This window comes from Oncorhynchus kisutch, linkage group LG6 (genome assembly GCF_002021735.2).
Source record: "Oncorhynchus kisutch isolate 150728-3 linkage group LG6, Okis_V2, whole genome shotgun sequence".
NCBI classification, from domain to species: Eukaryota; Metazoa; Chordata; class Actinopteri; order Salmoniformes; family Salmonidae; genus Oncorhynchus; species Oncorhynchus kisutch.
In genome coordinates, this window is record NC_034179.2 from 25891884 (window position 1) to 25911116 (window position 19233).

The 19233-nt window shown below is 43.9% G+C and overlaps 1 protein-coding gene across 5 annotated transcripts in view; it reads left to right on the forward strand.

The window, feature by feature from the left end:
• LOC109892569 (neurofibromin) overlaps positions 1-19233 on the forward strand; it is a 66693-nt gene that overhangs the window by 14608 nt on the left and 32852 nt on the right. For all 5 annotated transcript variants that reach the window (XM_031826481.1, XM_031826483.1, XM_031826484.1 and 2 more), the window contains exons 8-23: positions 2517-2674; positions 2755-2928; positions 3056-3184; positions 5588-5662; positions 6474-6605; positions 14121-14255; positions 14706-14819; positions 14922-15001; positions 15150-15273; positions 15490-15736; positions 15918-15991; positions 16114-16197; positions 16317-16658; positions 16764-16903; positions 17019-17141; positions 17386-17469. In XM_031826481.1, coding sequence (XP_031682341.1) covers positions 2517-2674; positions 2755-2928; positions 3056-3184; positions 5588-5662; positions 6474-6605; positions 14121-14255; positions 14706-14819; positions 14922-15001; positions 15150-15273; positions 15490-15736; positions 15918-15991; positions 16114-16197; positions 16317-16658; positions 16764-16903; positions 17019-17141; positions 17386-17469 — 2215 coding nt within the window. The remainder of the gene's footprint in view (positions 1-2516; positions 2675-2754; positions 2929-3055; positions 3185-5587; positions 5663-6473; positions 6606-14120; positions 14256-14705; positions 14820-14921; positions 15002-15149; positions 15274-15489; positions 15737-15917; positions 15992-16113; positions 16198-16316; positions 16659-16763; positions 16904-17018; positions 17142-17385; positions 17470-19233) is intronic.

Below are 19233 nucleotides of genomic sequence, written 5' to 3' on the forward strand. Positions count from 1 at the left end.
ATCGCTCAGTCAGACTGCTCTATCAAATCATAGACTTAATTATAACACCATAACACACAGAAATCCGGAAACTATCATCTCGAGAAGAAGACGTTTATTCTTTCAGTGAAATACTTAACCGTTGTGTATTTTATCTAACGGGTGGCATCAATCAGTCTAAATATTCCTGTTACATTGCACAACCTTCAATGTTATGTCATAATTACGTAAAATTCTGGCAAATTAGTTTGCAATGAGCCAGGCGGCCCAAACTGTTGCATATGCCCTGACTCTGCGTGCAGTGAATGCAAGAGAAGTGACACAATTTCACCTGGTTAATATTGCCTGCTAACCTGGATTTCTTTTAGCTAAATATGCAGGTTTAAAAATATATACTTCTGTGTATTGATTTTAAGAAAGGCATTGGTGTTTATGGTTAGGTACTATATGCAATGCAGGACACGCTAGATAAACTAGTAATATCATCAACCATGTGTAGTTATAACTAGTGATTATGATTGATTAAGTTTAATGCTAGCTAGCAACTTACCTTGGCTTCTTACTGCATTCGCGTAACAGGCGGGCTCCTCGTGAGGCAGGTGGTTAGAGCGTTGGACTAGTTAACCGTAAGGTTGCAAGATTGAATCCCTGAGCTGACAAGGTAAAAATCTGTCGTTCTGGCCCTGAACAAGGCAGTTAACCCACCGTTCCTAGGCCGTCATTGAAAATAAAAACGTGTTCTTAACTGACTTGCCTAGTTAAATAAAGATTAAATAAAGGTGTAAAAAAAATAATATATATATATATATATTTTTTTTAAATCGGCCAAATCGGCATACAAAAATACCGATTTGCGATTGTTATGAAAACTTGAAATTGGCTCTAATTAATCGGCCATTCCGATTAATCGGTCAACCTCTATTACATACAGCCGGGAAGAACTATTGGATATCAGAACGACATCTATATATATTTATATATAAATAAAGTTTATTTTTTAAATAGGCAAAATTGTGAAAATTTATGATTTCCGCTTGTTATGAAAACTTGAGATCGGCCCAAATTATTCGGCCATTCTGATAAATCGGTCAACCGCTATTTTCTACATTGTAGAATAATAGTTAAGAGATCAAAACTATGAAATAACAAAAAAAGTGTTAAACAAATCTAAATATATTTTGACTGCTTTGCACACTCTTATTCTCTCAACCAGCTTCACTTGGAATGCTTTTCCAACAGTCTTGAAGGAGTTCCCACATATGCTGAGCACTTGTTGGCTGCTTTTCCTTCACTCTGCTGTCCAACTCGACACAAACCATCTCAAATGGGTTGAGTTAGGGTGATTGTGGAGGTCAGGTCATCTGATGCAGCACTCAATCACTCTCCTTCTTGGTCAAATAGCCCTTACACAGCCTGGAGGTGTGTTGGGTCAATGTCCTGTTGAAAAACAAATGATAGTCCCACTAAGCGCAAACCAGATTGGATGGCGCATCGCTGCAGAATGCTGTGGTAGCCATGCTGGTTAAGTGTGCCTTGAATTCAAAGTAAATCACAACAGTTTCACCAGCAAAGCACCATCACACCTCCTCCTCCATGCTTCACGGTGGGAACCACACATGCGGAGATCATCCATTCACCTACTCTGCGTCTCAAAATGACACGGCGGTTGGAACCAAAAATCTCCAATTTGGACTCATCAGACCAAAGGACAGATTTCCACCAGTCTAATGTCCCTTGCTGGCGTTTCTTGGACCAAGCTAGTCTTCTTATTGGTGTCCTTTAGTAAGTGGTTCCTTTGCAGAAATTCGACCATGAATGCCTGATTGACGCAGTCTCCTCTAAACAGTTTGGCTGCAATTTCTGAGGCTGGTTAACTCTAATGAACTTATCTTCTGCAGCAGAGGTAACTCTAATGAACTTATCCTCTGCAGCACAGGTAACTCGGGGTCTTCCTGTTGTGGTCCTCGAGAGACAGTTTCATCAAAGCGTTTGATGGTTCTATCCATAATATGGATTTGGTATTTTACTAAATAGGGCTATCTTTTGTATACCACCCCTACCTTGTCACAACACAACTGATTGTCTCAAACGCATTAAGAAGGAAAGAAATTCCTCAAATTCACTTTTAACAAGGCATAACTGTTAATTATAATGCATTCCAGGTGACTACCTCATGAAGCTGGTTGAGAGAATGCCAAGAGTGTGCAAAGCTGTCATCAAAGCAAAGGATGGCTACTTTGAAGAATCTCAAATATAAAATCTATTTTGACTTAACACTTTTTGGTTAATAAATGAATCCATATGTGTTATTTCATAGTTTTGATGTCTTCACTATTATTCTACAATGTTTAAAATAGTAAAAATAAAGAAAAACCCTTGAATGAGTAGGTGTGTCCAAACCTTTGACTGATACTCTATGTCTGTTATTGACTGCTGTTGCTTGGTTGTGTCTCTCCCAGACTGTGTGTTATTGACTGTGTTGTTGCTTGGTTGTGTCTCTCCCTGACTGTGTTGTTGCCTGGCCGGGTCTCTCCCAGACTGTGCAGAGAAGCTGTTTGACCTGGTGGACAGTTTTGCTGAGAGTGCCAAGAGGAAGGCAGCCGTGTGGCCACTGCAGATAATCCTCCTCATCCTCTGTCCCGACATCACACAGGACATCTCCAGAGAGACTGTAGAGGACACCAAGGTCAACAAGGTCAGACACAACCCACACACGGGGCAGGGCACACACACTAGGGTTCTAAACAGTACACTACTCTTCTCTGTCCCTAACAGAAACTGTTCCTGGAGAACCTGAGGAAGGCCCTGGCTGGCCACGGGGGCAGTAAACAGCTGACTGAGAGTGCTGCTATCGCCTGTGTCAAACTCTGCAAGGCCTCCACCTACATCAACTGGGAGGACCACTCTGTCATCTTCCTCCTGGTGCAGTCCATCGTAGTGGACCTTAAGGTGAGCATCAGCCACAGATTGTCCTCTGATCATCAGTGTTATGGGAAGGTATTATAAACATAGTATCCAGTATTAGTAACCAGTCACAGCTGATGCTATGGACTTTGTTTCTCCCTTCTCCTGTCAGGCCCTGCTCTTCAACCCAGCCAAGCCTTTCTCCAGAGGGGCGGGAAGCCAGAACGCAGACGTGGACCTCATGATCGACTGCTTTGTCTCTTGTTTCCGCATCAATCCCCACAATAACCAGCATTTTAAGGTATTTATTTGTGTTTATTAAGGATCCCTGCAGCTACTCTTCCTGGGGTCCAGCAACATTAAGTCAGTTATATATACAGCTTAAAATATTACATTACATTTCATAACACTTACCCAAAAATTTAGTGTGTTCCTTCAGGCCGCTACTCCACTATCACATATTTACAATACAACATCCATGTGTATGTACATGTCTTATCATGTGTGCCTGTGTGTGTTTCTTCACAATCCCTGCTGTTCCATGCGGTGTATTTTTATCTGCTTGCATCAGTTACCTGATGTGAAATAGAGTTCCATGTAGTCATGTCTCTGTGTCGTACTGTGTGCCTTCCATAGTCTGTTCTTGGCTTGGGGACTGTGAAGAGACCTTTGGTGGCATGTCTTGTGGGGTATGCATGGGTGTCCAAGCTGTGTGCTAGTAGTTTGAACCGACAGCTCAATGCATTCAGCATGTCAAAACTTATTTGAAAAACAAGTAGTGATTATGTCAATCTCTCCTCCACTTTGAACCATGAGAGATTGACATGCATATTATTAATATTAGCTCTCCGTGTACATTTAAGGGCCAGCCGTGCTGCCCTTTTCTGAGCCAATTAAAATTTTCCAAGGTTCCTCTTTGTGGCACCTGACCACACGACTGAACCGTAGTCCAGATGTGACAAAACGAGAGCCTTTAGGACCTGCCTTGTTGATAGTGATGTTAAAAAGACAGCAGTGCTTTATTATGAATGGACTTCTCCCCCATCTTAGCTACTGTTGTATCAACATGTTTTGACCATGACAGTTTACAATCCAGGGTTACTCCAAGCAATTTAGTCACCTCAATGTCCACATTATTCATTACAATATTCAGTTGAGGTTTAGTGAATGATTTGTCACAAATTACAATGCTTTTAGTTTTTGAAATATTTAGGACTAGCTTATTCCTTGCCACCCATTCTGAAACTGACTGCAGCTCTTTGTTAAGCAGTGATTTCACGCGCTGTAGAAATGATGTGTATAGTGCTGAGTCCTCCGCATACATAGCTTTACTCAATGGCATGTCATTAGTAAAGATTGAAATAAGTAAGGGGCCTAGACAGCTGCCCAGGGGAATTCCTGATTTTACCCGGATTATGTTGGAGAGGCTTCCATTAAAGAACACCCTCTGTGTTCTGTTAGACGGGTAACTCTTTCCAGGCTCTGTCACAACCGGGAGACCCATGAGGCGGCGCACAATTGGCCCAGCGTTGTCCAGGGTTAGGGGAGGGTTTGGCCGGCAGAGATGTCCTTGTCCCATCACGCTCTAGCGACTCCTGTGGCGGGCCTGGCGCATGCACGCTGACACGGTCGCCAGGTGTACGGTGTTTTCTCAGACACATTGGTGTGGCTGGCTTCAGGGTTAAGCGGGCATTATTTCAAGAAGCAGTGCGGCTTGGTTGGATCGTGTTTCGGAGGACGCATGGCTCTCGACCATCGCCTCGCCCAAGTCCGTATGGTTTCAGCGATGAGACAAGACTGTAACTACCAATTGGATATCATGAAATTGGGGAGAAAAAGGGGCGAATTTTTTTTGGGGGGGACATGTAACTCTTTATCCACAATATAACAGGGGGTGTAAAGCCATAACACATACGTTTTTTCCATCAGCAGACTATGATCGATAATGTCAAAAGCCGCACTGAGGTCTAACAAAACAGCTCCCACAATCTTTTTATCATCAATTTCTCTCAGCCAATCAATTATCAGTAATTTGTGTAAGTGCCGTGCTTGTTGAATGTCCTTCCCTATAAGCGTGCTTACAGTAAAATAGCATTGTATCTGGCCAAACACAATTTTTTCCAAAAGTTCACTAAGGGTTGGTAACAAGCTGATTGGTTGGCTATTGGAGCGAGTAAAGGGGGGCTTTGCTATTCTTGGGTAACATAATTACTTTTGCTTTCCTCCAGGCACACTCTAGGCTTAGATTGAAGCTATGGCAAATAGAGGAGGGCCAATATCGTCCGTTATTATCCTCAGTAATTTTCCATCCAAGTTGTCAGACCCCGGTGGCTTATTGTTGAAAAACAATAACAGTTTTCACTTCTACCACACTCACTTTATGGAATTAAAAATTACAATGCTTGATTTTCATAATTTGATCAGTTTTACTTGGATGTGTGATGTCGCGTTTGTTGCTGGCATGCCATGCCTAAGTTTGCTAATCTTGCCAATGGAAAAATCATTCAAGTAATTGGCAATATCAGTTGGTTTTGTGATGAATGAGCCGTCTGATTCAATGAATGATGGAGCTGAGTTTTGGAGTATAGTATTTCATAGAAAGGGTTGTTGATGCACACTTTTTAACCACATACTGGTGTGTTGAAGTAAGGACTCTGTGATCCCTGGTTAATCTCTCTCTCTTTATTTGTCTCCTCCATATCAGGTCTGCCTGGCGTCATCCTCCCCTCCCACCTTCCACTTCGTCCTGGTCAACTCCCTACACAGAATCATCACCAATGTAAGTGTGTGTTGTCATGGCCCAACATAGGGTTAAGGGATCGATCAACACACCAAATGCCAATGTCCAGTGCCACTATTCAAAGTATATAAAGTGACCAATGCTGTGTGCACACAGTGCATGTCTAGAATGACCAGTGGTAACCTTATCTGTGGTGACTTTGTGTAGATGATGTCACTACTGTATACACTGGGCTGGCTCTATTACCCAGCCATTAGATCAACTACCATCTCACTCTGGATGAGCCATGCAGGGAGAGGAAGTACTGCAGACACTCATGTGGTTTGTGTGTGTGTGTGTGTTTGTGTGTTTCAATAGGAAGTGCCTGAGGGAAGATTTCATACAGAGACCCTTTTATTAGCTCCCCATGTGCCTAGGAGACTGTGTGTGAGGGAGTGAGAGTATAACTGGTCTCTCTCTCACCCCCCTCACGCAAAGTACTTCCTGTCTGTGAGCAGAAGTCAGAGGCTGCTTTTGTTCCTGCGTGTCTCTGTCTGTCTGGGTTGGTGGGTGGGTGGGTAACAGAGAGTAGGAGAGTACAGCTGCCATATTTCTCCCCTCCAGGCAAACTGGAGAAGTCCCATCTCTCCACCCTAACAAATCCTACTGGGCTGAAGGCCCCATGTCATTTTCTGAATGAGTTTCGATTGGGATAAGACTCAACACCCACTTACTATTTAACCTACAGGCCCTTGTATTATCCAAGTCTCTTTACAGGATTACGTTTCTGTTTCAAATGTTTTATAATGAAGCCTACAGTAGATTTGTTTAGAGGATTGAGTTTAACCCTCTGTCCATTCCTTTGCTGCAGTCTCCATTGGACTGGTGGCCTAAGATTGATGCGGTGTACTGCTACTCAGGAGAGCTGAGGATCATGGTTTCTGAGACGCTGGGCCACGTGATGAGGGGCTGCAGTACGCACGCTCCCCTCCGCATGACTCCGGTAAGACGCACACACAACAAAACACACACTCTTGGAAACAAAAACATACTCAACAAACCCAAATATTAGCAGTGTGCATGATTCTTTTTCAAATGAATGGGCCATGTTGGGATGAGATGTTATTCAATGCCAGACTGCAGCGTCTGTGTGGTTTTACTGTGGAGAGCAGGAGCTTCACAGCAATGGGAGCAGCAATTCCCCCCCCCCCCCCAGACACTCTTTATTTTTTCTCCAGATACAAACTTATACATACAAACAACAAGTTACAGACGCACTCAAACAACGACTACATCTCCTCTGCCCAGACCCGTATGTATGCTCACACCCCCATCCTTAGTGCATTATTGTTTGCCACTTGGCAAACATGTACATAATGGAAAAATGGAATGATATATTATGAAAAGAGCAGGAGCTTCACAGCAACGGGAGCAATCGATTGATTGATTTCCAAGTTTTTAGTATATGTGTTTTTCAAGATGAGTGATGAATCGTCCAGCTCATTGGGGTATCTCACTACACCACTATATGCAATGTCATGAAATATGCGGACAGATAGATTAAAAGAACGTTTACATTGCAATACTTCTGACAGCCAACTTTCTTGCTCCGTCCATACATTTTGGACTTCATAGCATTCCCAGAAAGCTAGTAGTTTTACACTTAAGACATGACTCTGCTGTTGTGCTGTAGACTGAGTTTTTTCTCTTGTATAATAAATTGTAAACATTTAGTTTATACAGGATTAAACATACATTTTCGTTAAGTGTAATTTCGTTACTTTTGCGCCAACTTTCCCTCCATCTTGTGCTAACATCATTTGGTTCCAATAGTTTTTTTTCTTTTTTATAACTCAAATAAGATTCATTCAAGGTTGCTCTGATGTTTTGAAAATATTTCTATTCGAAACTTTTTGATACACTACATGATCAAAAGTATGTGAACACCTGCTTGTCGAACATCTCATTCCAAAATACTGGGTATTAATATGGAGTTGGTCCCCCCTTTGCTGCTATAACAGCCTCCACTCACTAGATGTTGGAACATCGCTGCGGGGACTCCAGTCAGCCCCAAGAGCATTAGTGAGGTCAGGCACTGATGTTGGGCGGTTAGGCCTGGCTTGCATTCAGCATTCCAATTCATCCCTCCAATTCATCCCAAAGGTGTTCGGTGGGGTTGAGGACAGGGCTCTGTGCAGGCCAGTCAAGTTCTTCCACATTGATCTCTACAAACCATTTCCGTATAGACTTCGATTTGTCCATGGGGGCATTGTTATGCAGAAACATTAAAGCGCCTTCCACAAACTGTTGCCACAAAGTTGGAAGCATAGAATCATCTAGAACAGTGGTTCCCACATTTTTTATAGTCCTGTACCCCTTCAAACATTCAACCTCCAGCTAGCGCCAGGGTCATCGCACTCTCAATTGTAGTTTTTTGTCATCATTGTAAGCCTGCGACACACACACACACACACACACACTATACGATACATTTATTAAACATAAGAATGAGTGTGAGTTTTTGTCACAACCCGGCTTGTGGGAAGTGACAAAGAGCTCTTATAGGACCAGGGCACAAATAATATAATAATCAATCATTTTGCTCTTTATTTAGGCATCTTACATATGAAACTTTATTTATTAATTGTGAATAACTCCCCACCGGCTAATGAGAAGGGTGTGCTTGAAAGGATGCACATATCTCTGCAATGTTGTATTGGAGAGCGTCTCAGTCTTAAATCATTTTACACACACAGTCTGTGCCTGTATTTAGTTGTCATGCTAGTGAGGGCAGAGAATCCACACATACTGTAGGTATGTGGTTGCAAAGGGCATCAGTGTCTTAACAGCGCGATTTGCCAAGGCAAGAAACTCTGAGCGTAGCCCAATCCAGAAATCTGGCAGTGGCTTCTGATTAAATTACATTTTCACAGAACCGCTTGTTGCAATTTCGATGAGGCTCTCTTGTTCATATATCGGTAAGTGGACTGGAAGCAGGGAATGAAAGGGATAACGAATACAGTTGTTTGTTTCGGGAAGGTACCTGCGTAATTGCACACCCAACTCACTCCGGTGCTTTGCTATATCACATTTGACATTGTCCGCAAGCTTGAGTTCATTTGCACAAAAAAAATCGTACAATGATGGAAAAACCTGTGTGTTGTCCAACTTCTTAATCAGCTTCAATTTTGTCCCTCATATTGAATATAAATGGACTGTTAGAAAATGTGAATACATTTTTATTTGGCGTCCCCCTGACAGCATTGCGCGTACCTCCATACCCAGTTTGGGAATTCCTGGTCTAGAATGTCACTATGCTGTAGCATTAAGATTCCCCTTCACTAGAACTAAGGGGCCTAGCCTGAACCATGAAAAACAGCCCCAGACCATTATTCCTCCATCAAACTTTACAGTTGGCTTTATGCATTGGGGCAGGTAGCGTTCTCCTGGCATCCACCAAACCTAGATTCATCCGTCAGACTGCCAGATGGTGAAGTGTGATTCATCACTGCAGTCGCTGAATGGCATTGTGCATAGTGATCTTAGGCTTGTGTGCTGCTGCTTGGGTATGGAAACCCATTTCAGTTCTTGTGCTGACGTTGCATCCAGAAGCAGTTTGGAACTCGGTAATGAGTGTTGCAACCAAGGACAGATGATTTATAAATGTTACATGCTTCAACACTCGGTGGTCCCGTTCTAAATTTGTGTCGGCTACCACTTCGCGGCTGAGCCGTTGTTGCTCCTAAACGTTTCCCCTTCACAATAACAGCACTTACAGTTGACTTGGGCAGCTCTAGCAGGCCAGAAATTTGATGAACTGACTTGTTGGAAAGGTGCCATTGTATGACGGTGCCACGTTGAAAGTCACTGAGCTTTTCAGTACGGGCCATTATACTGCCAATGTTTGTCTATGGAGATTGTATGGCTGTGTGCTCGATTTTATACACCTGTCAGCAACCGGTGTGGCTGAAATAGCCGAATCCACTCATTTGAAAGGATGTCCACATAATTTTGGCCATATAGTGTATATGTCGCAAGTAAAAGCCTTGTGTTGGGAGTTCATACAATACCATGTCTGGAAGGTTAAAACCACCCTCGGACTTAGATGATGAAAAACTTTCCTTTTTATTCTATGAATTTTATTTGCCCACGTTAAGTCTTATTACTGAGTATACTTTTTTAAAGAATGTCTTTGGTGGGGTAGGTGGTATTACAGAAAATAAATAGAAGACCTTTGAGCCATGCCATTCTTATTTATGGAATGCATTTCAATTAACAGGTGTGCCTTGTTAACTTCTTGCGTCGAGCAATCCCGTATCCGGGAGCATAATCATAGCCTCAAGCTCATTACCATAACGCAACGTTAACTATTCATGAAAATCGCAAATGAAATGAAAGAAATATATTCACTCACAAGCTTAGCCTTTTGTTAACAACACTGTCATCTCAGATTTTCTAAATATGCTTTTCAACCATAGCTACACAAGCATTTGTGTAAGAGTATTGATAGCTAGCATAGCATTAAGCCTACCATTCAGCAGGCAACATTTTCACAAAAACAAGAAAAGCATTCAAATAAAATCATTTACCTTTGAAGAACTTCGGATGTTTTCAATGAGGAGACTCTCAGTTAGATAGCAAATGTTCATTTTTTCCAAAAAGATTATTTGTGTAGGAGATATCGCTCTGTTTTGTTCATCACGTTTGGCTAAGAAAAAAAACTGAAAATTCAGTCATTACAACGGCAAACTTTTTTTCCATAATATCGACAGAAACATGGCAAACGTTGTTAGAATCAATCCTCAAGGTGTTTTTCACATATCTATTTGATGATAAATCATTCGTGGCAGTTGGGTTTCTCCCCGGAAGCAAATGGAAAAATACACGCAGCTGGAGATTACGCAATAATTGCGACGGAGGACACCAAGCGGGCACCTGGTAGATGTAGTGTAAAATGGTCAATCTTCCAATGATATGCCTACAAATACGTCACAATGCTGCAGACACCTTGGGGAAACGACAGAAAGTGTAAGCTCATTCCTGGCCCATTCACAGCCATATAAGGAGACATTGGAACACAGCGCCTTCAAAATCTGGGGCACTTCCTGTTTGAAATTTCATCTTGGTTTTGCGTGTAGCATCAGTTCTGTGGCACTCACAGACAATATCTTTGCAGTTTTGGAAACGTCAGAGTGTTTTCTTTTCAAAGCTGTCAATTATATGCATAGTCGAGCATCTTTTCGTGACAAACAATCTTGTTTAAAACGGGATTGTTTTTTAATCCAAAAATTAAAAGAGCGCCCCCTATATCCAAGAAGTTAAAGTCATTTGTGGAATTTCTTTCCTTCTTAATGTGTTTGAGCCAATCAGTTGTGTTGTGACAAGGTGGGGTGGTATACAGACGATAGCCCTTATTTGGTAAAATACCAAATCCATATTATGGCAAGAACAGCTCAAATAATCAAAGAGAAATGACAGTCCATCATTATTTTAAGACATGAAAGTCAGTCAATCTGGAAAATTTCAAGAACTTTGAACGTTTCTTCAAGTGCTGTCTCAAAAACCATCAAGCGCTATGATGAAACTGGCTCTCATGAGGACTGCCACAGGAAACAAAGACCCAGAGTTACCTCGGCTGCAGAGGATAAGTTCATTAGAGTTAACAGCACCTCAGATTGCAGCCCAATTAAATGCTTCACAGAGTTCAAGTAACAGACACAGCTCAACATCAACTGTTCAGAGGAGACTGTGTGATGGTCGAATTACTGCAAAGAAACCACTACTAAAGGACAACAATAAGAAGAGACTTGCTTGGGCCAAGAAACACGAGCAATGTACATTAGACCGGTGGAAATCTGTCCTTTGGTCTGATGGTTCCAACTGCAGTGTCTTTGTGAGACGCAGAGTAGGTGAACGGATGATCTCTGCATGTGTGGTTCCCACCGTGAAGCATGGAGGAAAAGGTGTGATGGTACTTTGCTGGTGACACCGTCCTGTGATTTATTTAGAATTCAAGGCACACTTAACCAGCATGGCTATCACAGCATTCCTCAGCGATACTCCATCCCATCTGGTTTGCGCTTAGTCGGACTATCATTTGTTTTTCAACAGGACAATGACCCAACACACCTTTAGGCTGCGTAAGGTCTATTTGACCAAGAAGGAGAGTGATGGAGTGCTGCATCAGATGACCTGACCTCTACAATCACCCGACCTCAACCCAATTGAGATGGTTTGGGATGAGTTGGACCGCAGAGTGAAGGAAAAGCAGCCAACAAGTGCTCAGCATATGTGGGAACTCCTTCAAGACTGTTGGAAAAGCATTCCAGGGGAAGCCAAGAGTATGCAAATCTGTCATCATGGCAACGGATGGCTACTTTGAAGAATCTCAAATATAAAATATATTTAATTTGTTTAACAAATTGTTTAGCTTTTTTTTTGGTTACTACATGATTCCATATGAGCTATTTCATAGTTTTGTATCACTATTATTCTGCAATGTAGAAAATAGTAAAAATATAGAAAAACCCTTGAATGAGTAGGTGTGTCCAAACATTTTTCACTGGTACTGTATATAAATCTGATAACTCTCTTGATAACCATCTTTGATAACCACTCACTTCCCTGTCGTGTGTGTGTGTGTGTGTGTGTGTGTGTGTGTGTGTGTGTGTGTCATCTTGCTCATATCTGTGTGTTTGGTCTACTCATCTCATGGAAGTGAAGGACGGCAGAGGGAACTCTCTAACATCATTGACTCGGTGGTGCTTCTTTGTCCTCTGCTTATTTTCTCTTTTCATATTGCCCCGTTCTTTCCTTCTCCTCCTCCATTTTCTTTGACCTGGCTGCTGCCGCTCACTCACTCAGATGCCAACCTGTCACAGTCACTGTTTTGCATGGCAGTGGGCGTCTGTTGCTGTAAGTATAACTGCCACCCCTACCACTCCCCACGCTTCCTCCTTCCGACTCCTCTGCAGCTGACCTCTAACCCCTGACCCCACCCTCAGGCTACCACAGATAAGAGAGAGCCCCTGTCGTCCTCCACCTCTTCTGTGCTCTGGTTGAAGTGAGCCTGTGTCCGACTCCTCCCTCCACTCCATCTCATCTGTATGCTAGGCTAGCTCCTGGAGCATGCTTCTCAGTCTGTTAGTGCTGAGCGATTTTTAGTGCTTTTTGAGGTAGTTTCGGTTATTAAAAAATAACCACTGTTTTCGATTTTCGTTAAGATGTAATTCAATATTAAATGCACTATGCACTATGCATTATGTGGATTGAATGCTGTAACTAAACAGAATACAACAATTAATAAAAGGCCAATGATGTTTGTGATTATTAACCATTGTTTATTCACATTACTTTAATAAAATATTTCAGTTTGTTTTATTTGATTACTTTATTATTTAGTTCCAAGTCATCTCATCTCTACAGATCTGCTGCCTACGCTGTCTGACAAAATCACTATTTTAGTAGTTCTTCAAAGTAAATGAGGCATACTTTTGTTATTGCTGAATACCAATTATCAATCACTTAGATCATGTATTTTCAGGTAGATAACTCACAAAGCAACTGCTCGCTGTCTCGCACGTTCTTCTCTCTTCTCTCCCTCAGTGTCTGCCCCACACAGACCGGACAAATAGGCACACAATGGATTATGGTCATTGTAGTTAATTACCACGCTTACTACGCTAAACCATGTGGAACATTGGCCTGTTGGAAACTAAACTCTACTAAATCGCCCAGTTCAGGCTTGATCTGATTTATCTCTAGAGAAACTGCACATTGAGCTCACAGAAAAAAACTGAACAAATAGAAGTTAAAGTAATTGAACAAATGTTGGTCAATTAGTTGTTTTAAAAAGAAAAACAACGGACTTGTTGGTTAATTGCTCAGCACTACAGCCTGTTGAGGCTGAGTCCTACTTGCACACTCACTAATACTTTGGATTGTTCATCACCTTTATTTGAACTCCTAAATGGAAGATTTTAATATAATCATAGTGTTGATATGCCTTCAAACTAGGTTCTATGGATGGCTACTTGGTTGTGTTCATCACCTGTGAACGGATGAGAGGCCTATAGAATATTTTGGTGCATAGTTGAATATTTCCTTCAAACACCACTAGAATGCTATTTCCTCATCCATAATTCCTATTTGCAGTGTCTTGGTGTTTGTGTCGGCCTGCCCATGATGGTTTAGGCATGGCTCCTGTCTGTTTGTCCACCTCCTGTTTCATGGCCCACCAATGAAGGGCACTTATGAAACAGTGTCTCTCTCTCTCTCTCTCGCGCCCCCTGTTTGACCCCTGATTCCTTCTCTCCTGGTGGCTCTCCTGATCCCTATGCGCTGGGTCACTGTTGCTCGGAGGGTGGGAACTTGTTTGTCTGATTTACAGTAGAGATACTCTGCATCTGTTTCTCCTCTACTTAATTTTTCCTTGTTTACCTTTCTCTTTTCTATCACTCTCCTCATCTTAAAAGAATGCTCCTGCTAATGGCTAGTCTCTACTGTTCGTTTCCTTCAGAGTCTGACCTTCAAGGAGAAGATGACCAGTCTGAAGTTCAAGGAGAAGACCACAGACCTGGACACGCGTAGCCACAAGTACCTTCTGCTGGCTCTCGTCAAGCTCATCCATGCTGACCCCAAACTCATGCTACATGTTAGTGTTTGCTCTGTTTACTTTAGGACTCCTGGACAGAAATAATGTTTATTTTGCTGTTTGAGGATGGCCGTTTAACACAGTAGTTGTACTTATCCTTTAATTCTACATTTGTTGTGTTGGATTAAGCGATTTATCGTTGTTAATTCCACTTGCAGGGTTAGAGTTAGACAAATTAGCCAAGTGTTAGGTTAGAGACTTGTTAGAACGTCTTAGGGCTCAAACACACCAATAGCGTTTGCCTGCCGAAAGTACTTGCAAACCGATGTTACATGTAGAATTGTGTGAAATTGTCAGACGTCAACAGCACACTCGAACGGGAGATCCACATTCGGTGTGATGTGGGCCACCCTTTTAAACTGGTTTGGGATTTGCAAAGACTTTTAGGCAGACTAGACCGGGAAAGTCACTCTTGGCATGTTTGTATATTTGTGTGTGTGTGTGTGTCAGAACCCGGGTAAGCAGGGTCAGGAGATCCAGAGCAGTACAGCAGAGCTGATCACCGGCTTGGTGCAGCTGGTGCCTCTGGCCAACATGGGAGAGTGTTCACAGGAGGCCATGGAGGTGAGCGCCATCTCTCGTTCTCTCACGCTCCTTTTCTCCATTATGGTTACATTTTGCCACAGTAGCTAAAACATACTCCTTGTGTTCTCTTCCTTTTTATAGGCCCTCTTGGTCCTGCATCAACCTGAGGCCATAGAGCTGTGGAACCCAGATGCTCCCATTGAAACCTTCTGGGACATCAGGTAGCCTCAGCCCTCCTTTTTATCTGTATTGTTTTATAGATGTTCTCTCATCTTAGATGCCAGTTAAAATTGAGTGTTCGTTGATGCTGATTGGTTAGCACAGATTGAGGTCACCAGTTTGACTGTGATTGGCTGTTGTACCCTACAGTTCCCAGGTGCTCTTCTTCATCTGTAAGAAGCTGGTTGGCCACCAGATGATCAACAGTACAGAGATCCTTAAGTGGCTGAGGGAGATCCTCATCTGCAGGAACAAGTTCCTCCTCAGGAACAAGGTGAGCCACAGTGTTGTGGGTTTTGTAGTCCTCAGCCCTCCTGGATGAGACCCACAGGTATAAGGTTATAGAAAGTTCAGAATTATATTTAGGCATATTTGTCTTTTTGAGTAAAGCTAAAAGGTAGCTCTAGCATTCAGAACCCCCTCCTGAATGTGACCTTTGACCCACTATTCTCCAATGTTCTAACCCTTCTGTCCTGTCTTCCTCCCCCAGGAGCGGGCCACGGTGGGCAGCGGCATCCCCATCTGTAGACAGGCCCAGACCAAACTGGAGGTGTGTCTCTACATGTTCCTGTGGAGCCCTGACATGGAGGCCGTTCTGGTGGCCATGTCCTGCTTCAGACACCTGTGTGAGGAGGCTGAGGTCCGCTGTGGAGTGGACGAGGTCCCTGTCCAGACCATCCTGCCCAACTACAACACCTTCATCGAGTTTGCCTCCGTCAGCAACATGATGTCCACAGGTTAGTAGTGAATGAACGCGCTAATGACCTATAACCTGGAGTTGACGGTGCTATGTCTTATAGTGTATAGACAGATTACCACCTCTAGAGGGCAGTCACAGCATGAGAGCTCAGCAGGTGATGACGTCGGGGCTGTCTGAGAGGCCAAGGCTCCTGTCATGGTGTGTTTGTGTGTTTTCAGGCCGGTTAGCCCTGCAGAAGAGAGTGATGGCTCTGTTGAGGAGGATCGAGCATCCTACTGCAGGAAACACAGAAGTGAGAGTGGCCTGCTGCTGTGCTTCTGTTCATACTCTTATGCTTCAATATGGAATGATGTTTGTGAAACACGATATTCACATCAACTCAACATTTGTTTTGTTTTATAATCTTCCCCATAGGCATGGGAAGACACGCATGCAAAATGGGAGCAGGCGACCAAATTAATCCTCACTCATCCCAAAACTAAGCTAGAGGATGGCCAGGCAAGCAGACATCCATTAGCCTGTTCTTATGCATTCTCCTTATGCACATCAAAATACACTTCACAAATGAATTGGTTGTGGATTGATGTTGTCCCTCTGTTGCTCCTATCTGTGTCCAGGAGTGGATCAACATGACGGGTTTCCTGTGTGCTCTGGGAGGTGTGTGTCTGCAGCAGCGCAGCGCCCCAGGCCTGGCCACCTACAGCCCCCCCATGGGGCCTCTCAGTGAGAGGAAGGGCTCCATGATCTCCATGGGCTCCTGTGAGGGGAACACGGAGACGCCCCTGGGCCGCTTCCTGGACCGCCTGCTGTCCCTCATGGTTTGCAGCCATGAAAAGGGTGTTCAGATCCGGACCAATGTTAAGGATCTGGTGGGCCTGGAGCTCAGCCCAGCTCTTTACCCCATGCTCTTCAACAAACTGAAGAACAGCATTAGCCGCTTTTTCGACGCACAGGGGCCGGTGAGAGGAACACATACACATGTACAGTGAAAAGGGTTGTACCTGTAAATCCAAAGACACTGTTAACCGGTGTGGTAAAATGTATAATTTTTTGTATCTGTGTAGGTTCCCATCAATGACACTAACACCCAGTTTGTGGAGCAGACCATTGCCATCATGAAGAACCTACTGGACAACCACACTGAGGGCAGCTCAGAGCACCTGGGACAGGCCAGCATAGAGACCATGATGCTCAACCTGGTCAGGTAAAAGCCTTCGCTCCTCTCCTCCATGGCATGCTTACCCTGGACTATGAGACCGTTGGTGCTGTGAGCACACTGCCCACTCTCATTCTCCCCATGCCGTGTGTTGTGTTGGCAGGTACGTGCGTATCCTGGGCAACATGGTCCATGCCATCCAGATGAAGACCAAGCTGTGTCAGCTGGTGGAGGTGATGATGGAGAGACGAGACGACCTGTCCTTCTGCCAGGAGATGAAGTTCAGGTAAGCGATCGAGACGACCTGTCCTTCTGCCAAGAGACAAAGTTCAGGTGAGAGATCGAGATGACCTGGCCTTCTGCCAAGAGATAAAGTTCAGGTGAGAATGTCCTCCTGGAGTCTAGACTGTCAGTCCTCCATGTTCTGTACTGTCCAGGTTTACCACAACATATCAACTGATACGTAGTAATACAAAGACCATGACATTGCATTTACATACAGTCAATTAATGTCCATTTGTCCCTGGCAGGAATAAGATGGTGGAGTACTTAACAGACTGGGTTATGGGCACCTCAAACCAGGCGGCTGATGATGATGTCAAGTGTCTTACCAGGTACTGTACTACTAACCCCTCCCCCTTATTGACTGCATGCCTGGACAAGCTCACTGAGGGGAGTGAGCCTCTAGGTCATACACTCCCCCAGGTTAGGTGCAACATCAGAGATGACATACAATGGTTCCAGACACTACACCACATATCTTTTCTCATACCTTATCTCCCCCAAGGAGGGAGTGACTGGCTCACAGACATTGTGGAGACAAGTACGTGGTTCCCCATTAATCCCGCCATCCCTTCACATGGTTTAGAATAGGTAAAGACACGTTCACATATGAAGACAATGTTCTCTCCTGTCCTCTTCTCTTTCTGATATGCTGCATAGCACCAGAGACATGTGAAAGACAAGCCTGACTTCTCCCCTCTCTGGGCTCCAGGTGACTAAGCCCAAGCTGAGGGAGGAAGTGCAACTGCCAACACAAGAGTCCGAAGGGATACATTCTTATAATAAGCATATTATCCAGATAACACATCTTAATTATCTATGTTACCTAACTAATTCCTCACAGTGACCATACGTACATATCCCAACAAGAAGCCATGAATTACAGATGCCCTGCGACAAACCATCAAACAGACAAAGCGTCAATGCAGGACTAAGATCGAATCCTACTACACCGGCGCTGACGCTCGTCAGGATGTGGCAGGGCTTGCAAACTATCATGGATTTACAAAGGGAAACCCAGCAGAGAGCTGTCCAGTGAAGCAAGCCTACCAGACGAGCTAAATGCCTTTTTATACTCACTTCGAGGCAAGCAACACTGAACCATGCATGAGAGCACCGGCTGTTCTGAACGACTGTGTGATCACACTCTCTGTAGCCGATGTGAGTAAGACCTTTAAACACATTAACAGTCAGACAGATTACCAGGACGCGTAGTCAGAGCATAGGCTGACCGACTGGCAAGTGTCTTCACTGACTTTTTCAACGTCTCCCTGACCCGGTCTGTAATACCTACATGTCTCAAGCAGAACACCATAGTCACTGTGTCCAAGAACGCCAACGTAACCGGTCTAAATTACTACCGCCCCGTAGCACTCACATCTGTAGCCATGAAATGCTTTGAAAGGCTCACATCAACACCATCATCCCAGAAACCCTGGACCCACTCCAATTTGCGTACCCCCCCAAACAGATCCCCATATGACACAATCTCTATTGCACTCTACACTGCCCTTTCCCACCTGGACAAAAGGAACACCTACTTGAGAATGCGGTTAATTGACTACAACTCAAAGTTCAACACCATAGTCCCCCTCAAGCTCATCACTAAGCTAAGGACCCTGGGACTGAACACCTCCCCCTGCAACAGGATCCTGGACTTCCTGATGGGCCGCCCCAGGTGGTAAGGTTAGGCAACAATACATTCGCTACACTGAACCTCAACACTGGGTCCCTTCAGGGGTGCGTGCTTAGCCCCCTCCTGTACTCCCTGTTCACCCACGACTGCGTGGCCGCCCACGACTCCAATACCATCATCAAGTTTGCCGATGACACGATGATGTTGGACTTGATCGACGATGAGACCACCTATAGGGAGGAGGTCAGAGACCTGGCAGTGTGGTGCCAGGATAACAACTTCCCCCTCAATGTCGGCAAGACAAAGGAGCATCCGACTGCAAGATGCTATGGAGGGTAGTGCATACGGCCCAGTACATAACTGGGGTTGAACTCCAAGCCAAAAGTTAACCGATTAGCTGCCTGTACTAAATTAACCGATTAGCTGCCTGTACTAAATTAACCAAATAGCTGCCTGTACT